The sequence below is a fragment of the Tyto alba genome, unplaced genomic scaffold, assembly GCF_018691265.1.
Source record: "Tyto alba isolate M040663 unplaced genomic scaffold, T.alba_DEE_v4.0 Super-Scaffold_29, whole genome shotgun sequence".
In the NCBI taxonomy this organism is placed as follows: Eukaryota; Metazoa; Chordata; class Aves; order Strigiformes; family Tytonidae; genus Tyto; species Tyto alba.
In genome coordinates, this window is record NW_024881303.1 from 12,343,995 (window position 1) to 12,359,431 (window position 15,437).

General features: G+C 47.5%; 1 protein-coding gene across 2 annotated transcripts in view; it reads left to right on the top strand.

Annotated features, from left to right (window-relative positions):
• Positions 1-15,437, top strand: part of LOC116958866 — a 35,730-nt gene that overhangs the window by 12,241 nt on the left and 8,052 nt on the right. For both annotated transcript variants that reach the window (XM_032981625.2, XM_032981627.2), the window contains exons 2-8: positions 2,369-2,486; positions 6,586-6,660; positions 8,865-8,965; positions 10,024-10,116; positions 11,486-11,618; positions 12,816-12,926; positions 14,325-14,480. In XM_032981625.2, coding sequence (XP_032837516.2) covers positions 2,369-2,486; positions 6,586-6,660; positions 8,865-8,965; positions 10,024-10,116; positions 11,486-11,618; positions 12,816-12,926; positions 14,325-14,480 — 787 coding nt within the window. The remainder of the gene's footprint in view (positions 1-2,368; positions 2,487-6,585; positions 6,661-8,864; positions 8,966-10,023; positions 10,117-11,485; positions 11,619-12,815; positions 12,927-14,324; positions 14,481-15,437) is intronic.

Here is a 15,437-nt window from a genome sequence, read left to right on the forward strand (position 1 = left end):
AAAGTGATAGGTCCTACAGAGGAGCAAAAAACCATCAAGTTGTGTTGTTAATCTCTCTGTTGCAGAGGAAACAATCTGTGGATTCATTGAGCAAGGAAAAATTTTTGAAGCTTGTAATTGTATTTATGATCTGGAGCATTCTGGAAATGATGGTGTGGGAAAGTCTGAATCACTTTATACGCTACTGGCTGAACGAATGTGGTCTGTGGTGGGAGAAGCACTCAGTGGGAGTGATAGGATGTTGCTGGAGCCGTTGCAGTCGGTGGGGGAATCGCTGAAGTGGAAGAAGCAGAAGAAAGTGGAGTGGCTTGGCAGCGGCCAAGAGGTGGAGTCTGTTTCCACCTGGAGTCCAAAGTTCTGGAGGAAAGATCTAGAGGAAAAACTAATACAGTACATGACAGCCCAGATTCCCCTGTTTGGTTCCTCTGGTAACACAGATGAGACTGCACTAAAAGAGCATCTGAGTCAGCTGGAAATGATGTTTCTCCCCTGCCTGGAGCACAGAAGTGGTGTCTACAGGGAAGCAGGACTGCTCATCACCTACACCCGCTGCTGTCATGCCTCTTTGTCTTCTCACCTTTTCAAGCTTACTGACAGTAACCATTTCAGCTTCAGCCAATGTCTTTTAGTTTATGAATGGGGCCTTAAAATGTACAAAAGGTATGTTTGAAGGACTTCTTTTTCTCTACGTTTTTTCTGTGTCACTATTCTTCAGTTCTGAGCACAATCCCTGCTTCCTGGTAACGCTGTGATGCTCGGGACTCTTGCTGAGTTTAGACTTGCCCACTGCCTGTTTTATCTTCTGTGCTCTTAGAATTAGAGCATTTTTTCATTCCAGTACCGCCTCTTTCTAAATCCTTAGTATTGGGCTCAGGGGCTTACCCAAGGTAGGCAGGTATTTCTCCACTGGACTCTTGTTGAACATGCACAGTGTCCTGCTTTCTTGAACAATTCCTTTTCTCACATTAAGCCTTTTTTGTCAAGGTCCATAATACTCCAATTATTCCAGAATAATTTTCTCTTGCCTTTATGTCACCATGGTGCTCTGCGGACTTCTTTTCTTGTCTCCTTGGTTCTTTTGCTGCTTTATCTGGCTTGTATTTTTAGCAGTTGTTTCCATGTTTACTGCATTAGTGTTTAGATCACAGGAAAAACATATAGCAGATAATTAAATTCCTGCCTAATTTGGGGAAAATGGATGTGGCTTTCCTAATGATCTGAAGAGCGGCACATCTGGGACCTTTTGGCCCAGTGTGAATTCAAATCCTATGGATGTCATCAAAGCCTGAAGCTTTCTTGTAATTTTTTTTTGTATGTCAATGGTAGATGAGGTGTTTGATTCTCTGTGTCCATGGTTAGCTTGCTACTTGACATTCCAAATCTATTTATGTCCTAATAGTTTTCAGCCCTTTTGCATTATTTGATTGCTTCCAGCCAAGCCTAGAGCTTCCATGTTCCTTCTATTAATTACACTTATAAACCCTTGATTAACTCACAAACAGTTAATCAGGTGGGCTTTTCCCCTCATCAGCTCCCAAAGGAGGGAGGTGGAGTAGTGGGTACACACTGGTGCACGCTGTCCTCAGACACATGGGAGACATGTGGCCAGGATGCATCCCTTCTACTGCTATATTTATGGGCTTAAAATGGTAAAACCTTGGTTTTAGATAGGAGTAATGGGTTGATGAAATATTAAAAATTTACATGAAATTGGAGGTGAATAATTATGTAATGTAAATATATAATGAAAAGCTCAAAGATAGGAAAAAATGTGTTATGCAAATGCTGAATTCCTTCAAGAAAAAAAAGAAAAAGCAAGAGCAGCCCGTGACTGTATTAGGGTCAGAAGGTAGGGAAGAAAGTGGAAATAAGCAAAGCAGAGATTACAGACTTAACTATTTGGATTTTCCTCTCTGAATAGTTACAACCTTAATGAACGCTCCTGTACAGATGCAGTTGTCCTGATACATAGCTGTTTTTTTATTCCATTCAGATAGGATATGTTACACTTGTAAAATTGTGCATCCTTCGAGGTGTGTTTGGGTGACTCTGCCCAAGCCCAGGAAGGAATTCGGCAGCAGGACTGAGGGAAGGGGAGAGGGAAATGGTGAGCAAAATGTGTAATTTGGACAGCGCATGCTGGAAGAAGAAAAAGAAACAGCACGAAAGAATAGCTGTCTGAAGGGCATGATAAAGGTCGTCTGCCATGCTGTGGCCGCCCCGACACTGCAAACGCTGCCGGGTGCGTGCAGGGCACCCCGCTTGCTCCGCGTCAGGCCGGGGTGCCAGGCAGGGGGGGCAGGCGGGTGCCAGGCTGTGGACCAGTGGGAAGCAGCCCCTCCAGCTGAGCTCTTGTTTCTGTACGCAGTGGCAGCGAGACATGTCTGGGACCCAGGCAGAGCCCCCAGCACAGCCCTTCCCTTGGTGAACACTGTCTCGTGTGGATTATTTTGAAGACTGAGGAGAAGTTACTTGCAGTCGCCCGGGTAAGAACTCTGGAGTTTTACCCCAATCTGCCCGTTTTATTCCCACCGTTTTAAAATAAGGAATGCCCTTGTTAAATTAGCTGGTCCCTTGCTGGCTGAGCCGGCCCTGCTCAGGTGTACGTGAGCCCTGAGGTCTCCATCTTGGCCAAGTTTCATTGCAGAGCCCATGTGTGAATATCCATGACTGTCTTCTGCCAAAGGGATGCTGCCCTGTCCTTGCTACTTAGCAAAGAGATGCTGGGACATTTGCAAATCTCTGTCTTCATCCCGTTGCTGCACTTTCACAGTGCTGCAATCTACTCTGCTCAGAAGCCAGTATATCTGGAGGAAAGGGAGGCTATGGGTGAAATCCACTTTCTTCTTGAGGGCCATTTCAAAATGCTGTTCATCTTCTCTCCAGCTGTTAATAAGCCCATAGTGTGCAACAGTCGGGGGTTTTTTATAGCCCCTTTGCCTCAGCTGTGCAGGATATTGAGGCTGCCAGGTTTGTCTGTATGTGAGCCCCTCACAACCCTCTCCAGGCTGCCAGACTGACCCTGCTGAGGGTATAGCAAAGATTATTTCTGGAGCCCAGCACAAGAAATTGTGCAGCTGGTGCACATCTGGCACAGCCCTCCCTTAGGGCCGGAGCAGGGCATCCTGCCTTGCCATCCCACAGGATCCTGCAGGATCTCCTCCTTTTCTCAGGGAAGCTCCCTCTTGGAAGAATGCTGTCTTGGCATGTGGAATACAGATGAAACAGGGAAGATGCATTGTAGCAACAGGGTGCTCCAGAGGAAGCCATGCTCTTTGGAAAACTCAGCAGGGCCTTTTAGGTTCAGCTAAAGGCAAAATGTAGCAGCAGGAGTTCCCACACTCATCTCTCTCCCTTTCCACCAGCCCCTGGAGAGCAGAGGAGGGGAAATTCCATGGCAAACTGCTGAATCACCCCAGGGAAGGTACTTTAAATTGCAGAGATTTTTCTCAAGACGTATTCCCTGAAGGAGAACACGAAGGTAGTCACAAGCATGGGAGTAGAGATGCCAGCTGGTGACAGTATGCTTAAAACCTACTGATTTCAGTGTTTAACATTAAGCATCTTTATGGGATGTTTCTAATCATTACCCTGGGGAAGACCACATGTTCTTAAGGTCTGTTTTTAGCACGTATTTCAACAAAGGAAATGACATTACTCAGGGTAGTGCTAGTGAGGTTATCTTAGAGCATGTTGCTGAGTCATTGACAAACACTCACAGATGCTGACTGACAGTGATGGAGAATTTAACTTTTTTTTTTTTTTTTTAATTCCCTCTGATGTAGTGGCTGGAGAAAGGTTTTCTTTAATCATGGACTTTCTGCTTTCCTGGTACACCATGCACTGAGCAGGCTCACCTAGATCAGTGGTTACAAGCTTTTGTGCCATGCTGCCCTGACTTGGCTGTATTTTATCATGGCATCTTGGATCTGGAAGCATCACAGCTCTACATGGTGTTGCACTGTCCATAGAGAACAGAGCTGGAATTGCTGGAGAGTATGGTACAGCAGCGTCCCAGCTCACTTCAAATCTGGCCAGCCTAGGACCAGCTCCAGGTTCAAGTTAATGAGCTGAAGTGGACATGAGCTGACTCCATATTGAAAAATTATGGATGTCTCTTCACTCAGCTCAGTGACATAGCTTATAAAACCTGCTCTATCCCTCTTTTTCCAGGAAACTCCAACCCTTCATTATTGCAAATATACAGGAAGCTGCTACTGAGCAAATATCCTGTCAGTTATCTCTGAGCAATTTTAATATGTAATTGTGACTGTAAATCACATGGTGCAGGTTTTGCCACTTCAATGGATGACTAAATTTTAATAAGTGAAGAGACTGACCAGAGTAAGCCATGGTCTGCTTTGCCTGTGAATACCTGGCTTGTCACTGGGAGTGCCGGCCTGGTACTTGTGCAAACTAAAAGCACTTTAAAGAGAAGTGAGTGATGAGAACTGCGACCACATCTGAAGGCGCTGAGAGCTCAGATGCCATGTCGGGTTCAAAACCACTTCCAGACAGCACTGCGGGGTGCTCGGCCAGCTCTGCATGCAGGCAGCGCTCCCTCAGCCCGGGCACACCTAGGGCAAGGGACCTGTGCGCCTATTGAGGTTGCAAAGTTAATGAACTGGAAACGATGGTGTCATCGATTGGGTTGTCGATCTGTCACCCCTGCCCTTGCTGTACTGGGGAATTTGACAGGAGTGCAAGTCAAACCTTCCAGCATGATGTTGTCTGAGTTCATTCTGATACTGAGAGGTGGAAAATGGACTTTCCATCCCCTGATTCTGCAGACTCAGCTCAAAACTTGGTCATTGTCCAAAACCAGAGATGGCAGGACCAGACATGCACACCTGGACAAAAGCTCAAGGAGGGTTTAGGCTGACCTGCAAAGGATCACTTGGGTCTGTGTCTGTCTCCCTCCCTCCCTCCCTCCCTCCCTCCCTTCCTCCCTCCCTCTATTTTTTCAAGTAGACAAAAGGAGGACTGAGAAGTTCATGTGCTTTGGAGAATTTGGGCAGAGGACCTGCTGCTACCCAAATGAATAAGGTTGTGCAGTTGTTCTGCCCACCTGCCTGCCGATGTGTCAGCGGTACGCCCCCACCTGCATTGAGCCTCTTCGCTAATTTTGACCACACTTGATAATGATGTAGAGGTCTCAAGAATTTCAAATGTGTTTTCAGACGGCAGCTGGACAGATGAGGGAGCCAAGTTATAACTCAGCTCTTTGTATTTTCCAAGAGGAAGCTGTTGGCTGGGCAGTCAGCACTGGCAGGCTAGCCATCTATGGATCTGAAGCTTTTACATCATGGGGTACCACATCTTGGTCATGCAGGGAGGGACAGCTGGAGGTTATTTATGGGCCTGTTTGTTACAGTAGAAATTCTGGTCCTCTCCACGTCGGAGCTTTGGTGCCTGAGGTGCTGGTGTCACCACAAGAGCTGCAAATGTGCAAGCTCGTGCTAATTCAGACACATCATCTGATCCAAAGCAACTAAGTACTGTGGCTCAACAAGTTATTACCTTGCAGTTATTAACTAAATACATACTTTGTCCCATAGGGGAGCAAGACCTTTGTGTTGGCTTAAGATGACACATTTTACTGTGCAACTGGAGCAGGCTAGAAGTGTTTGTGCAGCTCGGCTGGGATATATTATCTCAGCACATCATGTTCACACAGTTGCTCGCAATCAGGTGATGGCGCTCAGGAGGAAAGGAATTTTTCTTGGATTGTTTACAACTGCTTATTTGTCTTTGATTAACACTTTTCAATGAGTGTGGCAGAACAGTTGTTTTGAATATACTTTTGATTAAATTCTTCAGTGACAGCCACAAATTTCCTAATTCATCAGCCAGAAAAGAACAAAGACAAAAATGGAAGATCAGACCTTAGATTCTTTCTATTTCCTTGGAGGAAAATGCAGAAATGAAAGAATAAACAAATGAGCCAGGCGTTTGAGTTTAAAGCTTCTATAAAGGTCAGTTCATGTTTTAAGCAATGAGCTCTTCCTCTCCAGTGTTAGTTTTGTTTTTAAAGTCCATTCAAAATAACACAAGCCAACCAAGTCTTGGGAAATTTCCCGTCGTGTAGCCTCATGGGGCTCATCTTACCATGACAGTAGCTCTAAACACTAACCCAGCTTCTCTTTGCACTCAAAAGTCCCTGGTTCAAGTGAGGGAATGCTTTTAATTAGCACTGGCTGGTTTATGTGGGTGCTGGTTGGAGCTAGGAAGGGTGGAAAATCTCAGCTACAGTAGCTGGCAGCACAGAGTTGTGTCTAAACGTTGTTTTGCTGTGTGGGTGCCTTCATTTAAGCTAAGCTAACTAGGGAAGACTGTAGATAACCCGAGCTGACACTGGGATGAAAGGAAGCTGCAAATCATTTAAACTCACACAAACAATGTAGAACAAAACAGAACAATGTTATTAGGTCAGCTGGAAAATAGCCAGGCTTTGGGTTAAACAAGATGGCCAAAAAAATAGAGGCAGAAATTCATCTTGTCCAAATGCATAATGAGAGACTGGAAAACCTAACTCATTACGAATGCCACTGTAACTCATCTGTTCTTTTTTCTTTTAATATTTAGAAGGAAGTGGGGAAAGCCCTGAAAGAAGCCTTTGAAGTTGGGAAAACCCCTTGTGCAGATGGTGCAGTCGTTCAGGTAAACTGGGGGGAACTGAAAGGCTCTCATATTTTGGGGCAGTTCTTGTTTTGTACACGTGTGTGTAGGTATTTGGTAAGACCCAGTTTTGCACGTCTCGGACTAAGCTCTGTGTGTGAAAAGCTTGCCAGTTAGCTGCCACACTTAAACTGCATCTGTTTGCTCCCAAACCTGTCTTCCTCTTGTGCATATGTAAAGAAAAAGAAACCAGCTAAAAAAGGATGAGCCTGATTAGCTGATTCAGGCTGAAGCTGCATTTTCATATATGCCCCTTGATTTTCATGTAACCTTTCGGAAAGTGATGAGGTGTGTTGACCGGTCTGCTCTGTATGAGTTCTGCAGAGAACTTTTATAAAAGCAGTGAGAGTTGCGGAGCCACAGCAGGTTCCCATTATCTGGCAGCACAAATGCAGGCAGTTTGCTCCCTGCTATTGGGCTGGGAACAGCTGCAACTGCTGCCCCGACGGGTTAGGCAGCACAAGGGACTACTGAGCACAGCGAAGCCGCGTGCTCGCAGGGCATCGCAGAAGCACGCTCTGCTGATTTATGAGCAGTACATACCATGGCCAGAGGGTGTTTGGATCAAGACCTGCAGAAGGCTTAAAATAAATCCTGGAGTTTACATGTAGACTTAAGCGATGCGAGAGATGATGGGCAGGTCATGGGCTGCTGTGACTATATCTGTCTTCACTGCTACCACCCCAGCAGCAGTCCTGTTTCAGCTCAGAAGAAAGTAGCCCCACGGTCTTTTGGGATGGCAGACAATCTCAGGCACCCAGTTGGATGCTGGTGGTAGGCATTGCAGATCAACAGCTGCTGGCCTTCCTTGTGAGGATACAGCTTTAGCTGACAAAACCTGGCTTTTCTGGCCCAACTCAGACCCAGGCACCAAATGTAGAGCTGACAGAGGGGACTGCTCCCTCCTCACCTCGCCCTGTGCCCGCTGGTGCAGTGGAGTGGTGTACTCAGGGAGGCACCTGTGCTAGGGTGGCTTTTAGCTACCGAGCTGGATTTTTTTTTTTTTTTTTTTTCTTTCCTGCTTCTGGCTGACAGAGCAAAGGTTTCTAATGGGGACCAGGCCATAGCCTGGCTTGAATGCTGTGGTCCTCGTATCTGCAACATCTGTCCATGCTTCGGCATGAGTGGTTTTGCTCTGTTGTGTATGTAACCCATCGGTTTGAATGCTCTGGGTTAGGTGATGGAAAAGCCTGGATAAATAGGCAAGCCTTATGAAATTACCGCCTCCTCAGGTTTCTCAGGCTGATGCTTAAAGATCAGATTGAAAATGAACAAGGTGTCATGGAAACCCACGAGCCATGGTTTCCTGACACTTTGGGGTGGCATATTTTATCCTGTCCCTTTGGGTGAACTTTTACATCTGTTGTGCACAGTGGAAAAACCCATTCATGATGTGAGTCACCCTTTGTCTCTGGCTGACGCTTCCCAGAGCACTGGGAGAGCACAGCCCATGAGTCCATCTGTCTCCTTTTACCCATCTGGCTCTCCTCCCCTTGCAAGCTTTTGTTTCCACAGGGCAACTAATGGGCAGCATTAAGTTGCCACCTGCTCAAGCCTGCCCAATATGGGGTGGATTTTTAGCTGTCTGGCACAGCCCACCTCCTGCAGGCACCTGGGCCACCCAACTGGGCTCAGTGGGGCGAGACAGGCGCCGTAGGGTTTAACACACATTGCCGTGCCAGGCGTGAGTGGTGGTGGCTGGGAAGATGATACCTGTCTTCTTCAGACATTTCGTAGAAACCCTGGCAGGGGCGCAGGGCACACATTTAGAGCTGTCTAGCTTTTTTTTTTTTGTGGCTGCACCCAAGTTTATCTGTGAGGGTGAGTCACTGAGGGTGAACGCTGGTGCTCCTGCAGACAGCAGGTCTTTGCATGAGCTGAGCTGCCAGGCGGGACATGGCCAGCAGAGAACATCTGAAGGGACAGGCTTTCCCCTGAGTGCAGGACTTGACTCCAGCCTGTTGGCTGCAAAGAAAGCAGCGGTAGCAAAGGTGTGGGATCAGGCATTAAAATCAGGCTCCTAAAAAATACTTTTATTTCCCCAAGGGCTGTCAAAACTGAAACAGAAGTTGTTGCCTAGCAAGCAGAGGGATTTTCATCAGGGTGAGGGATGGGACGTATTCCTGTTCACTGCATAGGGAACAAACAGCTTTGCCCGGCTCTCCTCTCACAACTTAAATCCACAGATACTAACAGAGAAGACGGAGGCTGCCTGTCGTGTCAGTGAGAGCCTGAGCGAGAAAGTGGAAGCAGCGTGCCTGGAAGAGTGCCTGAAGTTCCTGGAGAGGTAGGAAGGATGCTGTTTTCCTCTTTGGCATTGTCCTCAGTGCTCAGAAGAAAGAAATCTTGATGAAGCGACAGGCGATGCTGTGTTCACCCAGATCTGCCATTGCCCCTCTGTAGTTTGATGTCTGTTTCCCATCAAGCTGTTACTTGAAAGACAGCGTTTGCTGCTGTGTATGTGTGCTCAGCGTTTGCTGTTGGACTGAAGCTGAGGAAGCAAAGTGCACCTGGAGTTGCCTGGACAGGTTAAAGCCTTGGGGGGATGTTCTGGAGAGGCTCAGACCTTAAAAACAACCAGAAGAGAGGCAGCCACGTGGCCAGTGCCCAGGCTTGGCCCTTCCTACCCTGGCTGTGCTTCCCAGGCACGGTGCTTTCTGCTGGTTCACTGGGAGGGTGAGGAGCTGTGCTCTCTGTCCTGCTTCTCAGGGGGGAATGAATGTCTTCTCATCTTCTGCCTTCTCACCCCTTTTCTGGCTTGCTTTATCTGCTTTTTGTGCTTGGCCTCTCCCTCCCTGTGTATCCCCTGCAGCAGAAAATGCCAGTACTCTGATGGTTGTAGGTGAATGTTTCAGAAGGAGGTTTGATTTAAGATCCTTGGCTCTTCACATTATGAGAGGAAGAAAAGTCCTATAAAATGGAGTTGTCCAGGAGCCATTTGTGAGACTGAAGCTGTGACAAAGCAGCCGATAGACTTTGTGGGTTATTCGTACATGCTGAGGCTTTATTCTGCAACTTTAATGACAAAGCCTGAGTTGCTTCCCAGAAGCAAGGGTTGCAGCAACAGCAATAGTAAAATGAACCTCCTGCCCCTTGACCCTAGCAGTGGCACCCAGGGACCTCGAGGGCTCTCCCTGTGCCATTCCTGTGTTCTCCTTCCTCACCAGGTGGGCAGGACAGAGACTCTCTTTGTCCTGCTGTAGATCCCACCTTGGGGAGTGAAATGGTGTGTGCTGAAAAGACAAACAATCACAGAGTATTTCTTCCATTTGCTGCTGGGCTAATGCTGTCAGATGTGTTATGGAGCACGCCAGCTTAAAGATATGTCTTCCTGTTTTAATTTAGCTATGAAAATGAAGTGAGAAGCTTTCTCCAGCTCGATGGCTGCTCAGGGATCTGCAGTGGCTTACGAATCCTGGAGAACTGCTGCATTCTCAGGTTAGAAACCAGACCCGAGTGGCATGTGAAGCGAAATGCATTTTCTGCTGTCTGATCTTCTGACTCTGCTGTGGGGTCAACCTTGCCTCTGACTGGATCTGGCCATCCAGCCCCATGCACGCCAGCCCTTAAGCATGGAGGGAGCCGGCTGTGGTCAGCAAGACCCCTCAGCACTGCCCTGGCTGCCCCAGCGAGAGGGAGACTTGGGGAGGGGCTGTGCCCGTGGCCAGGGCTGGGACCGCTGCGTTGGCAGTGCTGTCTTGCTGCTTCTGTCCTGCTCCGAGGCCCGGCAGGGCCATGGCCTGTGGGCCACCATCTCGCTCTTCCCGGTGCCCACAGCCCCGAGCAGGAGCCAGGCAGCAGCGCTGTGTTGCGTGTGGGGATGTTATCCTGGCCAACCCTGCCATGTGTTGCGATGTGGTTCCTTTCCCTGGCCTGGTTCTCCTTGGTTGGAAAAGCCTCATAAATGTTGTGCTGAGGTGCGTGTGCTAGCGCACTTCAAGGTAAGCCCAAGCTTAAGTGCTTTGCTGAATAAAACCCAGCTAAACATGCCAGGCTTTCCCTGGGGTTGCTGGGAAGGAGGGAAGCAATAAAGCACAGAAGGGTGGGGGAGGCTGTTTGCACTTACGAGCTAATTTCAGAAGTGCTTGCAGGGATGGAGAAAACAAGGTTGCTTCTCTTCTTCCTGTGTAAAATTATCCAGGGATCGCTGGAGTCAGCAAAATGCCCAAATCCAGCATATGCACAGTGCTTACTTGACATTGGAGCCTTGCGTTGAGCCTAGGTAGCTCTTTTGTTTGTTGTATTTGCATGTTGCTGATGCTGAATCCTAGACTGAATACTTATGAGGCTCTTTTATGTAATTCTTCACAGTGGTACTGAGCATTAAGTTATACACTGAGATTTTGCAGAAAGTAAAATGTCTGGTTTCAAGCTGGTGATCATTTAAACCATGATTTGCTGACTTGAAGACTGTTCTGATGGAGGATAATTGTTTGTCTTGTATTTGCAGGGTGTTGGAGGCTCACAGGATGCTCACCTAGCCTCCATTTGTCAAGGCCACTTCATGCCTACTAATTTTTTAAAAGACTAGAAGTTTTACTAACCTTATCTCACTAGCGATGGATGTATGTGGCATATGTGTGCATTGAGCTCTCATGGCCTTGTGGCAGCATCTTAATGAGAGCCATCCAAAAGATGGGTGCACATATGTGGGTCACTGAGCTAGCCCTGGGCCTGAGCATGTGTCCATTCAATTACCCAGGCAGTTGTGTTGGTTACTGTAGGAAGAGTTTTGATCTGAGAGAATAGCCTGATTTGATCTGATCAATACTTTCCATATCCCCCCCCTTTTTTTTTTTTTAAACAGGACTATCTGGCATAAGCTAACATACATATGCAGTGCCAGCACTGGTCAAGATGTTAAGGTAAATGGATTTCTAGACAGGATGGAAGATGACATTACAGAGCATTTTCTGCAGACAATCACTTCTAAAGTCAAGGTATGGGAGATCCATGTTAATACTGAATATTTTCAGAGTGTAGGGCAGGCACGCACTTCAGTCTCATGTCCTGATTTGGAATGTGTGGGATCATAGTTTCATCTTCAGGCCCAGTACTATCCTCTGCCTTGTCCAAAGCTGTATATTGACAGCTTTGTCTTTTCCAGATTTTGGGATCCCAGTTTCACTGTTTGTAGTATTTGCTGTGGTGCTACAAATGGGCACCCAGACCCCAAGGGTTGAACTTCGCCTCATACGTACTCATCCCCCGCAGCTAGGCATCTTCCCAGGGCAGTGATAACTCACAGAGCCCTTGGCTGTGGTGAGTAGTCAAGATGTAGAGAAGGCTGATCAGAAATGTGTCCTCTCTTGGGATAAGTTCCCCTTCTTCACGCTTTCTGATATTAGACTATTAGCCCAGACACACACCTTCATATCCTGGGCTCCATGTCTAGATGACACACAATTGCAGGCTCTTATAGCATGTGGTGTTGTGTATTTCCTTGGGAAGTTCCCCATAGCATCTTCAGGCTCATTGCACAGGCTCCCTCGAGCGTGCTGAAGGCAGCAAAAGGAAAATGACAAAAGTAAACCTGGCCACACTGTGCAGTTTTGGTCTCCAAAGCTTACTGCCAGCCTGTCCCATGCACCACACACCGGGTTGGGAGCTGCAGGTGGTTTTGACAGAGAGCATGGACAACCCTGGGGAGGAACAGGAGACCTAGTGCTCGGGTTTTCAGTCCTTCTCTGGCTGTGTCGACATGGGCTTTGAATCGTGAAAGACAGAGTTTATCCCCTGCCTGCCTGCTCAATGATCCTTGTGCTTTCCCACTGAATAAAAGGCAATGGCCATGATGGGAGCAGGATGCCAGAGCAGAGGGGTGCAGAACAGTTGTCTCTTCCTGCACTCCCCATCTGTAGGGGCACATTTTACATACTTTCTGGATTAGAGCTATTGCCACCCATTTTTCATAGTTTTGCTCTTCCGGGTTTGAATTGAAGAACTTAATACATCCTTCCTGAGTTCAAATTGTTTCTTTTTCATGTTTTGCTTTTCTTTGAACTGAAGGCACAAGATCCTGCAGCTTGCGAAGGAGTCTGTTTCTGAGAGCAGAAGCTGCAAAAGCACAATAATCCGTGTCTGCTGTCTGTGTGGTGTCTCTGCACCCTTTGACTCTGTGTGTCCCTTTTCCTTAGAGAACACTGAAGGAGCACTTCAAAAAGTGTGACAGTGGTTTTGACCACATCGTTGAATCCTTAAAGCAAAGCTTTTTGGCATTTGGGAAGAAAAAAACAGGCACGTATGAGGTAAGAAATAAGAAAGTAAGAACAAGATATTACTCGGGAAATGACTAAAACTAGTCCTTGAACCTCTGTATGGCACAGTATTTGAACATCAACCCAAACTACAATTTTGACTGTTTTTAAAAGGGCTTTTAAAGATCTGGTGGTCTCAGTCCAGTTCCTCTATCCAACAGAGTTGGATATCTTCTTTACCATGACAGCTAGGACTTTTCTGTAATCTGAGAGAAATGAACAGATGAAGAAATGTGGGAACTGAAAGTGCATCCCAAATGCAGAGGGGGAGGATTGGGCCATCTCTGATCTTACCATCACCCCAATACCATTATATTAGAAATCTCAGCTTCTAATGTGCTTCAACCTTAGCTGTAAGGTATAATTATCCCTTTGATGGAGGGTGGACACACGGAGAGGTGAAAGGTCCAGGTCCCTAAAGGACATAGTCTGTCAGGCAGAGTTAAATATGCCAGGGCTGGCAAAGAACAACCTCACAGAGTACCTATGTTTTTTTACCTTTGCAGTGCATGTCCCCCTAAAACTGGACTCCCTTTCTCTTACCCTCCCAGGTCTGCAGGCTCTTTGTCAGTGCTGATTTTAATTAACATTTTGAAATGTGGAAAAAGGTAATGGAACAGAAAGAATTAGGAGCTATTCTGCTGTTGTTCAGAGCCTGTCACTGGACATTATGTCACATTAGTGCTGGGCAAGCAGCAGCTCGGTGGTGGAGTGCTGTACCAGAGCTGTCTGTCTCTTGCTTTGTCTGTTTTGGACAGGGCTGGGGATTTCCTGTACCTTTGGACTGCAGCCTAAAACTGCTCTGATTTCAATTGCTGATGAAAATGTGGTTTCTGCGCAGCAGCCCATCTCCCCTTAGAAATGCTCACTCTCCCTCCCCCTTTCAGGCACTGCACGATCTAGGCACTGGGGTTTCTCAGCAGGTGGTGGGTAGCTCAGAGATGTCCAGGTGACTTCCCTCTGCCCAGGCACAGCTGCGCACCCAAGGGCATGGCCCTGGGACGTGCCTAGTGGGGGTGCTGCAGGGAGGCTGGATCTGGTTTTGTCTGTAGTCCAAGCTGTCCCCAAATGACATGTTTGTTAGCTTGGGACTAAGCCAAGTGTCACTGCTGCTCTGGAGTGTGAGTGACCTCTGGCTCAGCTAACTGGTCCCATTGCTTTTGGTTGGATGTCTCCACACTTATCATCGATGTTTATGTCATCCACATACAGCTTGGAGGTACTCCATGTGTTAGACCAGGCATTTTAAAGGGATACTTAAGCAAAGAAGTGGAACAGCCATCTGCATGGACCGTATATCTGCTGTTGACACTGGTCAGAGTTCTATAGGTATGGTCTGGTCTTTGCTCAGTACAGGGAAGTTAATCTGGGCATCTTTCTCTGGAACAGGCCCTCGTCAAGGCTGTCAACGCCATCGTTATTACAGAATATGTTCAGGCCCTCCTGACCACTTCCAGGAAACCATCTTCTGTGCAGAGGAAGAAGATTGTCAGCAAGTTAGAAGAAGACCATAGGATGCTGCAAACTTTCTTTATAGAGTGCTTAGTAAGTCTTTGATTTGGTTACAGTTTTGCTTTCTGTCATCAAGAACAGTGCCAGCAGAGGAAAAGGTTCTGAAAGCAACAGAAAAGCTTCAGAGGTCATCCCACAGTGGTATCCAGCTTCACAGAAATGACAATCAAATGTACCGACAGCCCTTCTGATCTGCCAGAAGCTGTTAGTTTATAGTTTTGAAATGTGTGACTAGAGGAGGCAAGTTTCACACTCCTGCCACTGAAATGTGAGGCTCGCTCCTCTGAGCTGATGAGACAGCTCCGAAGTGGTCAGGTCCCCCAGGCAAGCTTTTGGTACATGGCAGGGGGGTGCAGATGAGGAAGAGCTGTGTTCCCCACAGTGCTTTCCCTTGAGCCTCTGGAGTGATGAAACAAATCAGCTGCTCCACACCTTCACCTTCTCCGTGGATTGCTCTGTGTGGCTGCTCCTCCCTGGACATGGGGTGTGTGGTGTTACCCCTCCGTCCGGCCTCCTCCCCCCCCCGCAGGCCCTTCCCAGCCCCTCAGAGCTGGGCTGATGGCTGTGTGAGCCATTTCCCTGTGCTGCAGCTTTTCCTCACAGGAGGAAACATGCTGATGCTGTTGCAGTTGGTGACAGTTGCAGGGAGGAGTGAATCTTCCTGCAGGGCTCAACGCCTCATAGCACTAGGAGGTAAAGATGCATTGCAGAAGGGATAGATAGGGTGTAAAAGCAGAGCCACCCCTTTGAAGAAAACTTGTGGAAAAATGCTAGGTCTGATTTGCTGAAGCAACTTCAGAAGCTTAAAAAAAAAAGCCTCTTTGCTTAATTCATAATCCGGTGTAATTGGCAGCGCCGCACACGGCATCTGCAGATGCCACCAGGCTGCCACATGGGTCCCTTTATTACCCAAGGGCAAGGACTGCAACGCCAGCAGCATCCCCTCCTGCCGCTGCTCCAGCTGGAGAATTGCTGCCATGCAATGTCCCC